Here is a 19,323-nt window from a genome sequence, read left to right on the forward strand (position 1 = left end):
AATACTTTTAACATAGCCTTGAAAGTCATATACTGTCACTTCTGCTACATCCTAATTGTTAGAAGCAACTCACTGACACTCCAGCCCACAATCTCGGGGAAGAGAATCAGGCTTTACCTTTTGAAAGGAGGACTATTAAAAATTTTGTGGACATATTTTAAAGCTACCACAGGTTAACTCAAACAAGCAGAGCAATTTCAGGAAGTGGCTGGCATCACAATCCTCCTTATTTGGCTGGTCAAACAATAGACTCCTTAACGAAATACAGGTAGACCTCTACTTAAAGTTTGCTTATGGATTTTCACCTCAAAGCATATTATTGAATCAAGTGCTTTCTTCCCTCTAAAATCAGCTGACTTCCTTGTGTAAGAAGCAAGTAGGACAGAGAATAAAATTCTTTTAAGTTTCTATTTAAATTCCAGTTAGTTAACATACACGTAATAGTAATTTCAGGTGTACAATAAAGTGATTCAGTACTTGCATACATCACCTGGTGCTAATCACAAGTGCACTCCTTGATCCCCAACACCTATTTAACCCACCCCCACCTCCCCTCTGGTAACCATCAGTTTGTTCTCTACAGTTAAGAGTCTGTATCGTGGTTTGTCTCTCTTTTCCCCCCCTTTGGTCATCTGTTTTGTTTCTTAAATTCCACATATGAGTGAAATCATATGGTATTCATCTTTCCCTGACTGACTTATTTCACTTAGCATAATATTTAGAGAATAAAATATTTTCAAGTACTTGAAAAGACAGTATTTTGACTATACAGAACTAATGAAACCTGCACAAAACAGAAAAAACTACAAAAAAACCCTTCATTAGTAGTTTCATTGTTGATAATAACATTGTTAACATGGATAATAATATTGTTGGTAGTAATAAATATATTATACAATAAAGAAATAAGTAATTTTTAAGAAACAAATGTTGAGCCTAAGTGAAAAAGAGACATAAGTATAAAATTAGTTAAATGTAAATGTATAATATTGTTTGAAATAGTAGTATCAGTATGGGGTGCCTGGGTGGCTCAGTCAGTCAAGCATCCGACTATGGCTCAGGTCATGATCTCGCAGTTTGTGAGTTTGATCCCTGCGACAGGCTCTGTGCTGACAGCTCAGATTCTGGAGCCTGCTTCAGATTCTATGTCTCCCTCTCTCTCTCTGCACCTCCCCCCACTCACACTCTGTCTCTGTCTCTCAAAAATGAATAAATGTTAAAAAAAAAAAAGAAATATCAGTATGAACTAATAATTTTTCTTTCTAAAAATATGTATTTTACTGAAAATGCCTAAAAGCAATGATATCCCATAGCAATGAGCACACCTAGCACCCAGATTGTGATTTCTAAATAGACTATCCACTTACAGACAATATAAGAAGAAACAAGCTATACAACACCACAAAAATAAAATTAGCCAAATCCAGAATTTAGGAAATTCTTTAAGACAAAAGCCAAGATTCTAGAACCCCTAAGAAAACACAAAATAGAGGAAGAACTGTTATAGGTTAAAACACACTTAAGACACACAACAAACATATGTAATATGTGGACCTTGATGGATCCTGATTCAAACAAAAACTTACTATAAAAACGCATTTTTTAGATAAACTGGGAAATTTTAATATGGACTGGATATTAAATAGTAAAAGAAACTATATTAGGTAGGATGATGTTGTGGGTGTAAGAAAAGTTCTTATCTGTCAGAAATGCAGGCTCAAGTATTTATGAGTATAATGGTATAATACCTGTGATTTCTTTTAAAATATTTCCAGTATCAACAACACACAAGTCGTGTTCCAGCCTGTTGAGGGAGTTTGGCTCTTTATAGTGTAACAGAATATACAATCAAACTTTAGAAGAGATTTCACTACAGATACATGTGGAATGAATAATCACCATGTTCAAGGGATGTTTTTCTCAATACATGTGAACCTAAGTAACACTGTCAGCCAACCTCCAAGTCAACATCTCATATACTCATACACCATACAACATTTCATCAAATAAAAGCTTTGTTAAAATCATGATAGCTTACATCAACCTGTCATGCCATTTCCTTCACCTATTAACAAAGTAAACCTAATAAAAGAGAAGTCAAGGTTAGCCTGACATGACTTGTTCTTCGGGATGCCTACAGATTCTCAAAGATCACTGCATTCTTATCTAAATGTCTCCTATGTGTCTAATAATTTGTTCCAGATTTTTCTAAGGAATCACAATGAGCCAATCATTTGTAATTCTCAAATCCCACCTTTACCATATTGGAAAATGTAATTATATTGACATATAATTTACATGCCACACAATTCACCCATTTAAAAAATACAATTCAATGGTTTTTAGTATATTAAGAGTTGTATAACTATAACCACCATCTAATTTTAGAATATTTTAATTTCTCCTAAAAGAAACCCTTTAACAATGAACTGTTACACCCCATTCCCCACCTTCATTTTTTTGTTTTTATTTATTTTTGAGAGACAGAGAGAGAGAAAGCAAGCACAAGTTGGGGAGGGGCAGAGAGAGAGGGAGACAGAGAATCCAAAGCAGGCCTCAGGGTCTGAGCTGTCATCACAGAGCCAAACACGGGGCGTGAACCCACGAACCATGAGATCATGACCTGAACTGAAGTCGGACGCTTAACCGACTGAGCCACCCAGGCAAGTCCCCACCTTCCATTCCTAATCTTTTCTGTCTCTAAAAGTTTGGACTACTGCAAATATTTCAAACAAATGGAATCATACAAGGTATTTTTAATGGCTTTTTAGCTTTTAAAAAATAGGTTATTATCTTTTAGGATCTCCCACCTTTTAGTATAAAAGTTAATTCCTGTAAGATAATACATTCAAGTTCCTTCAACTCTGGAGTATTTAAGAAACTCACACTCTCCAGGTGGCTGATCCAGTATCAGGTTCCCACGACTTCCTTGGTTTGACATTTTTAGTCCTATAACAAGTAATGCATGGGAGCAATACCCAGAGTCTAGACCATTTCTCTGATCATCTTTGCCTTACATATGAGATTCCCCAAGGTTAGCCTAGATCCTCATCTGATGCTCAAGCTATCCCTACTCCATCCTCCAAAACAACATCCTACCCTACTTTGATTTTTAAGGCTTTGGTTCTTAAGTCAGTCCAGAACTGACCTGGAATTTTGGAAATCTCTCTTGGACTGGGTGAAGTAACTTTCTGGCTCCCCCCAGCTAAACAGAACGGGAAGGAACAAAGAAGACCGTGACTTCATCCCACCCCACCAGGTTTCAGCTTTTAATTCTTAAGACTGTTCTCTGGACTTCAACTTCCATCTTGCCATTCTCTTTTCTCCCGCCATCAGTCAGGATACGCCACGGTGCCAAAAGCACATCAGGTATAGGAACACAAAGGTTGGCATGAGGGAGTGAGATAGGAGCGAGGTAACTAGATTCTGGAGTCAAAGGTGTGTGTCCTTGGTCCCTTTTACTTCACTGAGGGAGTAAGAGAAGGCTACATGTCTGCAAAGGCGAGACAGAAGATAGCCAGTTATAGCCTGTGAGGCAGAAACTGACTAAAGCCGAGTTACCAGATGGGACAAAGGAAGAACTGAGAAAGAAAGGAGGAAAAAGTGAAGTGGTCAGGGCTCACCTTGCCCAAAGGGGGAAAAAACTTTTGACTAGGGTTAAGTCAGCCCTGAATAGTTGGGAAAGCAGATGGGCCAAAAGGAGAGGGAAGAACTGCTTTGGCATGAGGTTTCTCTGCTGGAGGCCAGCTTTGAAGAGGGAGTAAAGGACAGAGAGGGCTCACACCACCACCTGTCCAAGCCTGCATTCTTTTGGCCATTCAATTAGGTCCCAGGCAGAATTCCCCTCCCCACCCAGCTTTCTCTACAATGTGGAGGGTGACCACCTACTAATAAGTGATATAGTATCAAAAGAAGGCAAAAGAACCTTAACTTTCCTGAAGTACTGTTTCACATTAGGAAGGGTTATGCTGTGTCCATGCCCATGGCTCCCAGAAGCCTTCCCCAGATCTATTTGTTAGGCATTTCTTCTTGGAAGCAAGTGTATCATAACTTCCTGAGCTCAGCTGATTAGCTCCCTTTTCTACCCTAGGAGTTTGAACCCAGAGGCAACTTCCAACACATGAGATAAAAAAACATTAATATTTTCAGCAAGTATCTCAATCCGGTAATGTTGTGCCTGAACCAGAAAATGTCTGGCAAGCTCAGAATGTAAGTTTATTTCTGAAATAAACTGCACGTGCTGAAACTGATCATCTTAATTAATATTATCATTATAGTAGCTACCAATTTGTATGGAACTATAGTATTTTGATATTTTAAACAGTAGTACATCTATGCTAGTATGTACTAGTTAATCATTAAATCTAAGAGATTCATATCTTATATGGACTCTGAAAGTAACACTAGTGTCCAAAAAGGTGTATGCCTCCTATCGGGACTGGACATCACCGTTTAACACTCTGTAAGCACAAAACGTCCTGCTAAAACCTATAGAGCACCATACTGAAATAGTCTAAAGAAGTATATAAGTTTAAAAAATACTATGTGAGGGCACCTGGGTGGCTCAATTGGTTAAACATTGGACTCTTGATTTTACTCAGGTCACGATCTTGCAGTTCTTGAGTTTAAGTCCCTCATCAGGCTCCATACTGACAGTATGGAATCTGCTTGGGATTCTCTCTTCTCTTCTTTGTCCCTTCCCCACTCTCTCAAAAATAAATAAACTTAAAAAATAAAAATAAAAAATACTATGTGTACCCATGGGGCGTCTAGCCGGCTCAGCTGGCTTAGAGTCTGACTTCAGCTCAGGTTGTGATCTCATGGTTTGAGTTTGAGCCCCATATTGGGCGTGCTGCTGTCAGTGCAGAGCCCACTTCAGATCCTCTGTTACCCCCTCTCTCTGACCCTCCCCCACTTGTGTTCTCTCTCAAACATAAAGAAACATTAAAAAAAATACTATGTGTAACCAAACACTACCTGTAGTTATTAAAAGTAACACATAAAATAGCATCCACCATATTAGACACAATAAGTCTATCACAAAGTAAAACTTTATCCCACATTCTGAGTACCCATTAGAAGAATAAACTGTAACTGAATCCCTATTGCTAGCTTCCTGAGATTTTTAGTATCTGTAGAATGTAGTATTTGATCTGCAAACAAAAGCATCACAGTACCTGATAACGTCCATTTATGACAGCATCGTGTAGGGGAGTGATCTGGTACATTCCTTTGATATTTACATCGGCTCCACCTTTTAATAGTTCACTTGCTGTCTGATAAAATCCTCCTACACTAGCTTCATGAAGTGCTGTCCAACCTATTTTACAAAAAGGAAATGGTATTTGTTTATGTTTGGCATCGTAATGTTTTGTGCTTGCCCTTATAAACTATATAAACTCTAAGTTGTTTCTTTAAAAATATTTTGATTAGGGGCGCCTGGGTGGCGCAGTCGGTTAAGCGTCCGACTTCAGCCAGGTCACGATCTCGTGGTCCGTGAGTTCGAGCCCTGCGTCGGGCTCTGGGCTGATGGCTCGGAGCCTGGAGCCTGTTTCCGGTTCTGTGTCTCCCTCTCTCTCTGCCCCTCCCCCGTTCATGCTCTGTCTCTCTCTGTCCCAAAAATAAATAAAAAATGTTGAAAAAAAATTAAAAAAAAATATTTTGATTAGATGAGACACGATAATCCCATCATGAAAATAAACTATTATTAGGTGGATTCAATAAATCTGAAGACCAAATAAAATTCCTACCCCCAACTCAATTGTGAAAATATGAAAAATATGAAAAAAATAAAATATTTGAAACTATTCTTGTCCAGCTCAAATAAAAACGCTGTAAGGGAGTCATTGTTAGCTTAAAGAAATGCTAATTATAGGCTACTTTTTTGCAAAGAGGGAGAAAAAACTTTATTTCTAGCTCAAGGTACTTCCATTAAAGTAACCCAGCTGTCAGGAATGCACAGAGGTCACTTCAAAAATACGGGCTCATTTTTAAAAAGCTCATTTGTAAAAAGCTATTTACAGTAGTTCTAACACAAACTATTGTAATAAAACCAGGCATACAAGTAAGTATCTTATGTATCCTTAAGTATGACTTATGTACCCTCATTAGCCAGAGACAATGGTACGTTATATTTATTCAATTCCAATAAATCATATGATTGGTGTAAGAAAACCTAAAAGGTGCATGTTAAAAGTGTATTAAAAAGGGGGGGGGGTAATATTTCATTAACTCTTTCCAGAACCTTCTCCATAAGCTAGGGTTTCTCTATCTCAGCACCAACATTTTGGGCCGGATAATTCTTTGTTGTTCTGAGCATTCTATTAGATACCAGTAGCACCACTCCCCCATTCCAGTTGTAACAACCAAAAATGTTTCCACAAACTGCCAATGTGCCCTAAAAGCCAGTATCACCCCAGTTAAGATCTATTGTCGTAAGATGTTATAGAAAGAGTTTCTCCTATAGTATTAAATAGAAAGCTTTGAGGAAGAAATGAAGAGCAACAAAAAAGGTAAATATATAGTTAATAGAGGAGTTTTTTCCTATAAATTTCCTTAAAATGCATGTGACCATTTAAATTGAAAATCATAACATTATATTTTAGTGTTATTAATTTATATAGCTGTTATATGGCATAAAAGATAAGGGAGATGTGTTCAACGTTCTGACATTTTATAGAAATATTAATATACTAACTCTGAAAAGAAAGAAACATTAAAGATGTACATTGCAATCCCCGGGGTAATCACTACAAAAAAAAAAAAAATGCAAAGACATAGAAAGGAAAAAAAAAGATAACATACACGAGGAACAATTAGTAAAATCACAATCCTCACTCAATCCTACCTTTTATATTAAATTAAAATTGGCTAATTGCCCCAATTAAAAGGCAGAGATAGTCAGAATTTATTTCTTTTTATCTAAAAGCTATCTATAAGAAATATGTATGTATGCTATCTATAAGAAATAAATTTTAAATATAAAGAGGTTGAAAATAAAAGGATGGAAAAAGAGCAAATAGACAAGAAACATAAGATACAGCTAGGATGTCTATATTAATATCATATAGAGTAGCTTCAAGACAAAATGTATTACTAGAGAGAAAGAGAAATATTTCAAAATAATTAAAAGGTCAATTTATCAGAAGACATGACAATTTACAACTGTGTATGTACCTGATAACAAAGCTTCAAAATACAGGAAGCAAAAATGGACAGAATGAAAGGGAGAAACAGACAACTCCACAATCATAGTTGTTAATATTTCAATATTCTTCTCATGAAATGATAGATAAACTAAACAAAAAAAATCCATAAAGAAAGACATGATCTGAACATTATTAATCATCTGCATCTAAGCAACAGTTAGAGAACATTACATAAAACTGAGGAATAAACATTCAAATACACAAGGGATATTAACCAAGAAAGACTATATACTAGGAAATTGACCAATTCTCAATACTTGTAAGAGGATAAAATTCACAGAAAGTATATCCTTTGACCAAAAGTAATTAAATTAGAAACCAATATCAGAAAGATACCTGAACATTCTTCAAATACTTAAAAATTTAACGACTTCTTGGCACAAAACCAGACACATAGACCAATGGAACAGAATACAGAACCCAAAAATAGGCCCACAAATGTATGGCCAGCTAATCTTTGACAAAGCAGAAAAGAGTATCCAATGGAAAAGTCTCTTCAGCAAAAGGTGTTGGGAAAACTGTACAGTGACATGCAGAAGAATGAACCTGGGCCACTTTCTTACCCCATACACAAAAATAAAGTCAAAAAGGAGAGATATCAAAATCCTAGAGGAGAAAAAAGGCAACAACCTCTTTTACCTTGGCTGCAGCAACCTCTTGATAGAGGTTTGGGTTACACGGGTGAATATATATGTCAAAATTCATCAAATAGCACATTGAAGATCTGCATGTCACCATATGAAAATTTTACCTCTAAAAAAAATTGAACTCTAGTTAGAGATATTATTTCTTAGGTGTTTGGTGGTAAAATGTACTAACTTTCTTTGAACTGTGTCAACATAAAGATGGATTGATGGACAGAGATTTATAGATGTAAAGGTATGGTGGATAGGCAGGGGCTCTGCCCCCTGGTTCCTGGCACAGAATGTCTAAACCCTTTTAAACACGGGTGCTAGGAGAATCTTTTGTTCTAATACTTGGTCTTTCACCCCAGTTACTCATACAGAATCCCCAAGACCTTTACAATTTCCCAAGTGATAAAAAATGTCTGACACAAAGCTCCTAAGTCCCTTATTCCCTGGGTGATAAAAATATCTTTTGTTCTAGTGAGGCAACTTTTGGTGGACTCCCAGGTTGGGGCTGGTCATAAGAAAGACTAAACCATGATCAGAAACTTGGAACTTTCAGTTTCATGTCCTCCCAACCCCCACCCTGCCTTCATGATGAAGAATCCATGAAAACCCCAAAACTCCGGGGTTCAGAGAACTTTTCCACACTGGTGAACACAATTACATGCTAGGAAGGTAACACACTCCAATTCCACACGGACAGAAGCTCCTGTGCTCAGGACTCTTCCAGACCTCACTCTATGTATCTTCATCTGGCTGTTAGTCTGTATCTGTATCCTTTGTCATATCCTTTATCATAATAATAAGTAAACTTACATGGTAAACATAAGTAAGTGTTTCCCTGAGTTCTGTAAGCTACTTTAGGAAATGACTGAATCTGAGGAGGGGACTGTGGGAACCTCCAATTTGTAGCCAAGCTGAACAGAAATTGTGGGCAACCTGGGGACCTACTACTTGTGACTGGCATCTGAAGTGGGGGTTTCTGACTGAGCCCTTAACCTGTGGGGTCTGTACTAATACGGGTTAGTGTCAAAAATGAATTAAATTGCAGGACACTCAGCTGGTGTTGGAGAACTGCTTGATGTGTCCAAAACCCACACATGCGATATCACAAGTGTTAGGAATAAAAGTAGAAGAGAAACACACAGTGTTCTTCCTTTATAGTAAGTATGTGATGAAAATAAATATGTAGAATGTGAGTATTAGGTATACAGATGCTTACTGTAGATTTTTTTTAACTTTTCTGTATGTTTGCAATTTTTCATAATGTCATAAAAATTTCAAATAAATAGCTCACTTGTGAACTTTTGAAACATAAGCACTTAAGGACTACCTATTTTTAAAAATGTAACATAAAAATTAGGTCCCTCCAGCACTTTTTCTGATAAAAAGTGTGAACTTGTTTAGATTTTGGGACCTGTGGAAATTTGCTTATCAACGCATATACTGATTAACCTGATTATCTGCCACCAGTCTAGGATGAAAAATGAAATGTGAGAAATCCAAAAGTTATTAAAGAAGATGATAATTTTCCTTCTAGAAAACTTCCTTTCCTTATTTAGGTTTTGATTAAACTACAATAAAAGTTAGTTTCCTAAAGGGGCAAAAATGACTGCTTTAGGAATGAGAAACCCATAACAAAAGATTAGTTTGTTTTCCCTGAGCCAGAATGATGAAAAACATAAGGTAAATGTACAGTGAAAAGCTAGTCTCCTGTTTTAAATTTATTGCAGAAAATTCCCAAAGAAGAGAATTACTGCATGTCAGTAATTCAGAGTTAACGGTGGGGCCTCAAGGAAGGAGTGAAAAATGAATGCTACTCTGGAGACCTAAACAAGAATGAACCAGTGATGAATAGTACCAGTCTTAAGGATGAAAGAAATTCCCAGCATCCACAAAGCCAGATGGACCTTTATTTTGCAGAGAGAGCCATGGTAGACCAGATATGGCTACACATCTGACAGAAAAAAATCAAACGGGGGTGCCTGGGTGGTTCTGTCCATTAAGTGTCCGACTTCAGCTCAGGTCATGATCTCGCAGTTCATTGGTTCGAGCCCCGCGTTGGGCTCTGTGCTGACAGCTCAGAGCCTGGAGCCTGCTTCACATTCTGTGTCTCCCTCGCTCTCTACCCCTCCCGCACTCAACACTCTCTCTCTCAAAAATAAACATTAAAAATTAAAAGGAAAGAAATCAAATGTACAAAGAATTTCCCTTCCCTTAGGGAGTACTCCTTCTGTGTTATAAAACCACTCCTTCAAAATAAAGATGGATCACACTTTACAACAGATCTTTTATCTCCCAGATCTACCAGTGGAAGATCCTTTTTTTTTTAAGTTTACTTATTTATTTTTGAGAGCACACGAAAGCATGAGTGGGGGGAGGGGCAGAGAGAGAGAGGGAGAGAGAATTCCAAGCAGGCTCCACACTGTCAGCACAGAGCCTGATGCAATGCCTGAAATCATAAACGTTAAGATCATGACCTGAGACAAAATCAAGATGCTTAACTGAATGAGCCATCCAAGCACCCCTACAGGTTAGAAGATCCCTGAACATTTTTTTTTCTTTTTAAAAATTTAATCATCTTGAAGGAAATATCTTTAAAGCTTTATAGGATTATAAATTTCCCAGAAAGAAAATATAACCTAACACATTTTTAATAAAGATTCAAGATCCTAACAATCATAATATTAGTTACATGCTCTAATGTAGCAATTGTTAACACTCACGGAGGTCTAAGTGCATGCTTTACTACATTATACAGTCCTCAACAATGTGTCCTCTCATTTTTAATTTTTTTGTCTCTTGCCTTGTTGTTAAACTTCTTGCTATTATCAACATCCTGGTCTGTGCCAATCTTTGCTTTCATTTCTACTGTGCCATAAACTTAGGAATCAGATAGAATTCTGTGTAAAATAATGCTAAGAGCATTGGTGTGAGATAGTTTTAGCAAAGAAGCTTTATGAAATCTGTTTTGGGTATTCAGACTTCAGCCTATTTCCTGGTCGTCACCTTTGTTTTTGATAAATGAAGAATTACTGCAATTGGTTTTTTAAATCAAAGAAAAAGATAACAAAATGTAAACAAGGATTTAAAATGCAAATGTCAACCTATGACAAGACTATTGGTCTGTTATTGTAACATTTTATTAATTTCTCAAAAGGCACTTACCTTTTTTTTGGATTGTTATCACAGAATATATTTAAATTTTCTAGTAAACGTGTCTTTCTGTTTTCACAGCACGTGGCACATAGGAGACATACTATAAAAGCTCACTACAATGAACTGGTTTATTACATAGAGGTGTACACCTCTTGCCAGTAGTTGCCAGTAGTTCTTGAACTTTAGTGAGAATAAAAATCATTGGGGGAACATGCTAAAATACAGATTTCAAGGTTTTAACCTACATATTTTGACTGTGAGACTGGGTGTGAATATGTGTGTTTGGGGGGGTGAAATAAAGGCTACATTTTAAACAAACACTGCAGGTGACTCTGATGAAACTAATAGTTACAAAGTCTTTAAAAATGCTGCCCTCTAGGGGTGCCTGGGTGGCTCAGTTGGTTGAACTTCCAACTTCAGCTCAGGTTGTCATCTCATGCATGGTTCCTGACTTCGAGCCCTACATCGGGCTCTGTGCTGACAGCTTAGAGCCTGGAACCTGCTTTCGATTCTGGGTCTCCCTCTCTCTCTGCCCCTCTCCTGCTTGTGCTCTAAAATACATAAACATTAAGAAAAAAACCAACACTGCCCTCTGCAATTTTATGGGATGTAATAGCCAGAAATAAAGATAAGAGCTAAGATGAAGAGTTAGAAGGAAAAGTAGAGAACAAGAGAGACTTCAAAAAGTCAGAAAAGTATGTTAAGGATAAAGAATTCATGAAGGTCACAGAAGTACCTGGGGCAGTGAGGAGAAAGTGCACAATAAATGGCCAAAGACAAGGAGGGAAGAGACAGCAAGGATGTTAATGGTGCAGACAAGGGCTAATGAAAAGAAACATGTTAAGAGATTTTTGGGAAATCCATAAAGTAAAGTTAGCTGCATGCAGAGCTACTCCTGAATTTAAGGAGCAGATAGAGATTAACAAAAACTACCAGACATTTTTTGTGCACTGTTTCATAAAGTCTAGAAATGGTAGAAAAAGTATGGATACATAAAAGCACTACCCAGGCTGGCCCAGTGCTGCTCAGTGCCTTAAGTACTTAAGTGTCTTTAAGGAATCATTCTTGTCCAGGAGAATATAAGGTTCTTTCTGCAAAAAAAAGACTACCAGAGATCCAGCCTTGTAGAAAGAAAGTTCTGAGCTCCCTGTCCCACCCTCTCTATCTCATACACCCTTCTCTCCATTTCCCCGGCCATTGCCCCTGTTATACACCTGCAATGTTATCTCAATTTCCGTCACATCTCAAGTGTACCATCAGCTTCTTTCAGCTTTTGACCTCACTTCTCTTCCATTCAAAGCTGAGTGTCACGGTAACAACGCCCATGCAAAGCCAGCAAGTCAGCCCCAAGAACAGCATTCTTCTGTGCAAGCCAACTGCACGTGACCCACCTGGTGGGCCCTCAGCAGGCATAATCTTTGAAGGTTAAATATACTACTCTTCTCCTGCTCCTCTTTCCCCTTGTTACCATTTCCCAAGGAGATGATGATGATCAGCTACTCAAGCAGGAAAATGACCTGGAAACTCTGTGTGAGACTTGCCTCAGGTCCACTTTGCCATACTTTCACAGAAGTGACTCTGCAGAAACTACGAACCACCTTCAAAATAATGTGGGTGGTAACCCCAACTTACCAGCATAACTTTGTTGATTAACATTTCCCCCTTTTACTATAAAATGATGAACAAGGTCAGGGTCATTGTGCAGAGCAGCCCGATACAGTAAGTTCTCTCCAAAAATGTTTCTACGGTTAATGTTAGAAAGAGGTATTTCATTCATCTTCATTTTTCCTGAAATGAGGGAATAAACAAAAGAAAACAAACAAATAAGAATCCTTATTTGAAAATCAGAAGGAATACATGTAATAGAGTGAATCTAGTCAACATTCTGGAATTATATTATGAAAAAGTATTGCATCCGTTTACCCAACATTATATAATGTTATCTACAGGCAAAAAGGTGAAAGAAAAAATGTCATTAGTTTGAAAACACCTGCAATACATTATAAATCATGTAAGAAGTTTATATTTATTGAAACCCCATGAAAAGTACATACTTTAGAAGACTAACAGATTCTTTTTTAAAAAAACAGATTATTTTAAGAGTTCTGGTGAAAAGGATTATTTAAATCTAGATGTTATTAAACCCCCCAAAATACTATAGTACTAAAATGTCTTATACCACCATGATGAGAAAATCTCAGAAGTACATAAGGAAGATATAAAAACTAACCCCAGTGAGTCCAGAAAAGAGAAGGCTAAATTTTCTTTCTTTGCTAAAAAGAGCTGTCATAAAATTAAACAAAGAAATATGATCTTGATCTGTACAATAGTTTTGAACTCCTAAGCCAGAAAATATACAATTAAAATAGCTTCCCAGGTTATGCATATCATTTCTCCACTGTGTCTCCGAAAATACTGCCATTCCTCATAAGATACTCCAAGTCCTGTCAATTTTTATGGATAATACTTCATGTGGTTTTCCCGAATTTGAGAATAGCTTTGATTATAGCTTTTCCAATTTGAATCTAGCTAACCTACCCCTCCTAAATTCTCACAAAGGTAAATGAGTACAGCAGCCCATTTTTTAATGGACTATAATTTATCTGCTTTGCCTTTATTAGACTGCCTCCATTCAGTTCCACTGTAAAAGAAACCAACTTCTGGCCATTTAACCTGCTTCCCCCCGTTCTGGACTACAAAGCATTCTGCTCCTACGAGAAAACTGTATGCTTACCAAAACCCAGTACTCTTTACTCTAAGATCTTTGCCAGTTATACTTGCTATTCTAGTTATGTAATTTATTAAGGTAACAAATTAAGAAGAATGCCAAATTTTTCAATGAAAACTAAGTTGGAGAAGACATTCACTTCTAATCATGACTAGACAAAATGTATATGGGGTAAAACAAAACAAAACAAAACCCTAATATTCAGACACTGGAAAACAGGCAGTTCACATCTACAACTCGTCTGAGAGGAGGGAAACAAAGTGAGCCCCAAGAGCACTCCAGTTTCTTGTCTGCTGGACAGAAACTGTCTGGATGCACTTTCCAGAACATAGCACAAGCATAGCAAGGTGATCCGGCTGAACTGAGGAGATAGAGATTAAAGCTTCAGGAGGCTGAGGTGATTAGATTTTGCAGGGCAGGATACCAGGGATGAGGGAGTAAAGAATAGGTACCAGAAATCTAAAGAAGGGACTCCTTGGGCCATTATCTGAATACTAAATGGCTCATATGGAGGAGGAGTCTTCATGAGGCTGGGCAAGAACAACTATCCAAGAACTATAAAATAATAATCGTGACAGGTCACACAGGCCTGGGTGACATTTACATTCCTGACAGCCTGAGGAGAGAGATCTTTTTGAACAACCAGGGCATTAGTGGAAGACAAACCATTGACAAGTCATGTCTCAGTAGGAGGAGTTTAGCTCCAGGATAAAGCCTACACCAAACATGCCTAACTACAAGGTTTTTTAAAAAGTGCTGAAAGGATCAATTTTTTCTTCAAGTCACTGTGGGCCAAAACAAAATGCAACATTCTTAAAATATATGGAGACATTCAATAACATTTTGTTGCATGTGGATGTCCAATTGTTCTCCTCTACAAAAGCCTTGTGCCTTTAAGGTTTTACTTCTGAACTCTTGTTACATTGCTTTCCTTATCTTGACGCAAAAGTCATGCTGTTGTGGTTACAATAACTATATAATTCTTAAAATCAGGCAGAGTGTTAATCCCTCTAACTGTTTTACCAGTCTAGGTCCTCTGCAGTCTATATGAATTTTAGAACCAGCCTGTAAATTTCTACAAGAAACCATACAGGAACTTTGACTGGGATTGTATAGAATCCATAAATAGTATCTAGGGAGAAACAGCATCTTAACAATATTGAGTCTTCTGACTGATGAACAAAGCAATAGACCTCCATTTGTCTCCATCAGATTTTCTTTGATTTCTCTGAATAATGTTTTGTAAGTTTCAGTGTATCTGTCTTTTACAATAGTTTGTCAAATTTATCCCTATGTAGTTCATATTTTTTGATACTATGGTATCAATTTTCACTATCTGTCACTAGAATATAGAAACACAATGTTTGTATTTTCATCTCGTATCCTTTAATTGTGCAAAATTCACTTATACTTGCTTTAATATAGATTCCATTAGATTTTCTATATAGATGATTATGTCATTTGTGACTAAACACAGTTTTACTTCTTTCCCCAAATGAATGCTTTTTATTTATTTATTTTTTCCTGATTGCACTGGCTAAACCCTCTGGTACAATGTTCAACAGAAGTAGTGACAGCAGACATCCCCTGCCTTATTTTTGATCTAAGGGGAAAAGTATTCAGTCTTTAAGTATAATACCTGTAAATATTTTTGTAGATGCCCTCTGTCAGGTTAACAAAATTCCCCTTTATTCTTACTTTGCTGAGAGTTTTCACGTGTGATGGATGTTAGGTGTTGTCAAATGTTTTCTCTGCATCCAATGAGATGATGATATGGTTTTTCTTTTTTAGCTTGTTAGTGAATTACAGTAATTAATTTTTAAATCAAAACTAATCCTGCATTCCTCAGATAAACCCCACTCTGTTATGATGAATTTGATTTGCTAAAATTTCATTTAGATTTTTGCATCTATGCTTATGAGACATTCATCTGTAGTTTTCTGTTCCAGTGATGTCTTTGATTTTGGTTTCAGTTCATTGGTGGTTTCATAGAATGAATTGGGAAGTATTTCCTTATCTTCAACTTTTTGGAAGAGTTTGTGGAAAACAGGTACTATTTATTCCTTAAATGTCTAGTAGAATTCACCAGAGAAGGTATTATGAACTGAACTGCATCCCCTCAAAATTCATATGTTGAAGCCATAATAAAATAGGACTGGTGTCTTAAAAAAAAAAAAAAGGTAGAAACACCAGACCTCTCCACACATGAAGGAAAGACACTTCAAGAAGATGGCTGTCTGCAAGCCAGGTAAAGAGGTCTTGCCAGAAATCAAATTCTCTATTACCTTGATCTTAGACATCTAGCTTCCAGAATGGTGAGAATTTGTCATTTAAGCCATCCAGTTTGTGGTTTGGTTATGATAACCCTAGCAGACTTATCTAGAAGGCATTGAGCCTACAAGTTTTTTGTTTGTTTGTTGATTTTTTGGTGGCAAAGTTTTTAACTACAACTGCAACTTATTTAACAGATAATATTATTATTCAAGTTGCTCATTTCTAATAATTTGTTTCTTTCAGGGAACATGTCCATTTCATCTAAGTTGCTGAATGCATTGGCAAAAAGTTGTTCAGAACATTCCCTTATTATCCTTTTCATATTTGTAGACTATGAATGATGTTACCTCTCTAGTTTCTGATATTTGGAATTTGTATCTTCTTTTATTTCCTCATCAGTCTGGCTATAGTTTATCAATTTTATTGATCTTCTCAAAGCACCAGCTGTTCACTTCATTGATTTTCTCAACTATTTTTCTGTTTTCTATTTCACTGATTTCTGCTTTACCAGTGCTTTCTCTTTTATTATTTCCATTCTTTGGTTTAGTTTGGATTTCATCCACTTATATTTTTCTAGGTTCTTAAGGCAGAAACTGATTGCCTTAATTTGACAGTGTTCTTCATTTCTAATATACATATTTGGTACTATGTTTCCCCCTTAATTACTTTCTGTGACATCCCAAAATATTGCTATGTTGTGTTTTCATTTTATTTTAGTCAAAAACACTTTCAGATTTCCCTTTCAACTTCCTTTTTGACCCATGAGTTACTTAAAAGTGTGCTATTTAATTTCAAAATATTTCAGGATTTTACAGAAATCTTTCTATTACTGATTTCTGATTTAATTCCATTGGTATAAGAGAACATACTCTTTTAATTTAATTCTGTTAAACTTATTGACACTGGTTTTACGGCCAAGAATAAAACTCTTAAAATATTCTGTGTGTATTTGAAAAGAATGTGTGATCTTCTGCTGATGGGTGGAAAGTTCTAAAAACTTTAAGTCAAGCTGATCGATAGTGTTGCTTAAATATTCTGTATCACTACTGATAATTCTATTTGGCTTTTTAAAAAATAATTTAAATTTTTTTTAATGTTTATTTATTTTTGAGACAGAGATAGACAGAGCATGAGTGGGGGAGGCAGAGAGAGGAGACATAGAATCCAAACCAGGCTTCAGACTCTGAGCTGTCAGCACAGAGCCCAATGCGGGGCTCAAACTCACAAACCATGGGATCATGACCTGAGGTGAAGTCGTCGGAAGCTTAACCAACTAAGCCACCTAGGCACCCCTACAAATTTTTTTTATGTTTATATATTTTTGAGAAAGAGAGACAGAGTGTGAGTAGAGAAGGGGCAGAGAGAGGGAGGGAGACACAGAATCCAAAGCAAGCTTCAGGCTCTGAGCTGTCAGCACAGCCCGTCACAGGGCTTGAACCCATGAACCATGAGATCATGACCTGAGCCGAAGTTGTACATTCAACTGACTGAGCCAGGCAGGTGCCCCTGTTTTTTTTTTTTTTTTTTAAGTTTATTTATTTATTTTTGAGAGAGAGAGAGAGAGAGAGAGAGAGAGAGAGAGAGAGAGCGCGCGCAGGGGAGGGGCAGGGAGAGGGAGACAGAATCCCAAGTAGGCCCTGCACGGTCAGCACAGACAGGGCTCAAACCAACAAACTGTGAGATTATGACCTGAGCCAAAATCGAGAGTCAGATGTTTAACTGACTGAGCCACCCAGACACCCCTACTTAGCTTATTATAATGACTTAACAATTGCTGTAAGAGTGGTACTGAAATCTCTAATTGCAGATTTGTCTACTTCTCTTAGCAATTTTATCAGTTTTTACTTTATATATTTTGGAACTCTATTAAAAGAGAAAACTTGCTTAGAATTATGTACTCTTCATGAAGTTGCCTCTGCATCATTATGAAATAGCTTTCTTTATCCCTGCTAATATTCTTTGTTCTGAAATCTATTTTCTCTGATATTATTAACACATAATGACTCTAGCTTACTTTTAATTTGTATAGTAGGCTAAATACTGGTCCTCCAAACGTGTTCACATCTTATCTCTAGAGTCTGAGAATGTTACCTTAATATCAAAAGTGACTTTGCAGGTGTGACTGAGGAGCTTGGGAAGGGAAGGGTACTTGAATTGCCTGGATGAGCCTTAAATGTAATCATGAGAATCCTCATAAGAGGGTAACAAAATCAAAGAGGAGAAGCAGAGACTGGACTGACGCAGCCAGGAACAAAGGACTGCCACAGTCTCTAGAAGCTGGAAGAAGCAAGAAACAGATTTCCCCCCTGGAACCTTTAGAAGGAATCAGCCTTGCTGACACCTTGATTTTCAACTCCTTAATAATCATTTGGACTTCTGACCTCAGATCTATAAGGAAATAAATTTCTGTTGTTTTTAAGTTACTACATTTGTGGTAAATTGTTATAACAGGAAACTAATACAATTGAGTATTCCGTCTGCCCCCACCGCCCATTCTTTTAGTGTTAACCTATTTATGTCTTTATATTTCAAGTGTGTTTCTTAAAGTCAGCATGTAGTTGGGTACTGCTTTTTTATCCAATCTGACGATCTCTGCCTTTTAATTGGGAGTGTTTGACTATTTACATTTACTGTGATTGCTGATATGGTTCGGTACGAGTCATCATCTTGCTATTTGCTTTTAGTTTTTCCTATCCTTTTTTCCCTGTTCCCTCTTCTTCTACTCTTTTTGGATTAAAACTGAATTATTTTTTGTTATTCCATTTTATCTTCTTTGTTGGCTTATTAGCTCTAACTTGTTATAAGAGTTCCTTTAGGGTTTATAATATACATTTTTTTTTTTTATTTTATTTTTTTAGCCTCAGCATTGGATTTTACTTTGGGCAGAGGTGTGGGGAGAAGAAGAAGGGAAAGGATGGAGAAACAAGGTCTCACTAAAGGCTCCAAAGTGTATAAGACTGATAGTACAAGGATGGGGTAAGATGGCCAGGTAAATTAGACGGAGGGCCCCCAGGATTCTTTTTTGTACTGATTTCCATACTCCAATGAAAATGATATGACATATGTGTAATTGCCTCGCACATGGTATTCAATAAATGCCAGTCACTTTTTCTAGTGCTATTCTCCACAGGCTATGCCATACCTACACATCATCATCCTTCTCCTTTAGGGAATGAAGCTCATCTAGAAAACTAGGGAACTAAAAGCACAGTACAGTTCGTGTGATATAGTTGGCTAGCTGGCTCAGTGGAGGGTCTCACTGTTTTGCCATCTCACCAACTTCACCCTGCCAGGGTAGGGTTGAGAGTAGTTTCCCTAAGGCCTG

General features: G+C 37.0%; 1 protein-coding gene across 1 annotated transcript in view; it reads right to left on the reverse strand.

The window, feature by feature from the left end:
- Positions 1 to 19,323, reverse strand: part of ANKRD31 (ankyrin repeat domain 31) — a 135,181-nt gene that overhangs the window by 72,069 nt on the left and 43,789 nt on the right. Inside the window, 2 exon segments of the mRNA XM_053224024.1 lie at positions 5,178 to 5,320; positions 12,629 to 12,784. Of these exon segments, the coding sequence (XP_053079999.1) occupies positions 5,178 to 5,320; positions 12,629 to 12,784 (299 nt within the window).

Source organism: Acinonyx jubatus, chromosome A1, assembly GCF_027475565.1.
Source record: "Acinonyx jubatus isolate Ajub_Pintada_27869175 chromosome A1, VMU_Ajub_asm_v1.0, whole genome shotgun sequence".
NCBI classification, from domain to species: domain Eukaryota; kingdom Metazoa; phylum Chordata; class Mammalia; order Carnivora; family Felidae; genus Acinonyx; species Acinonyx jubatus.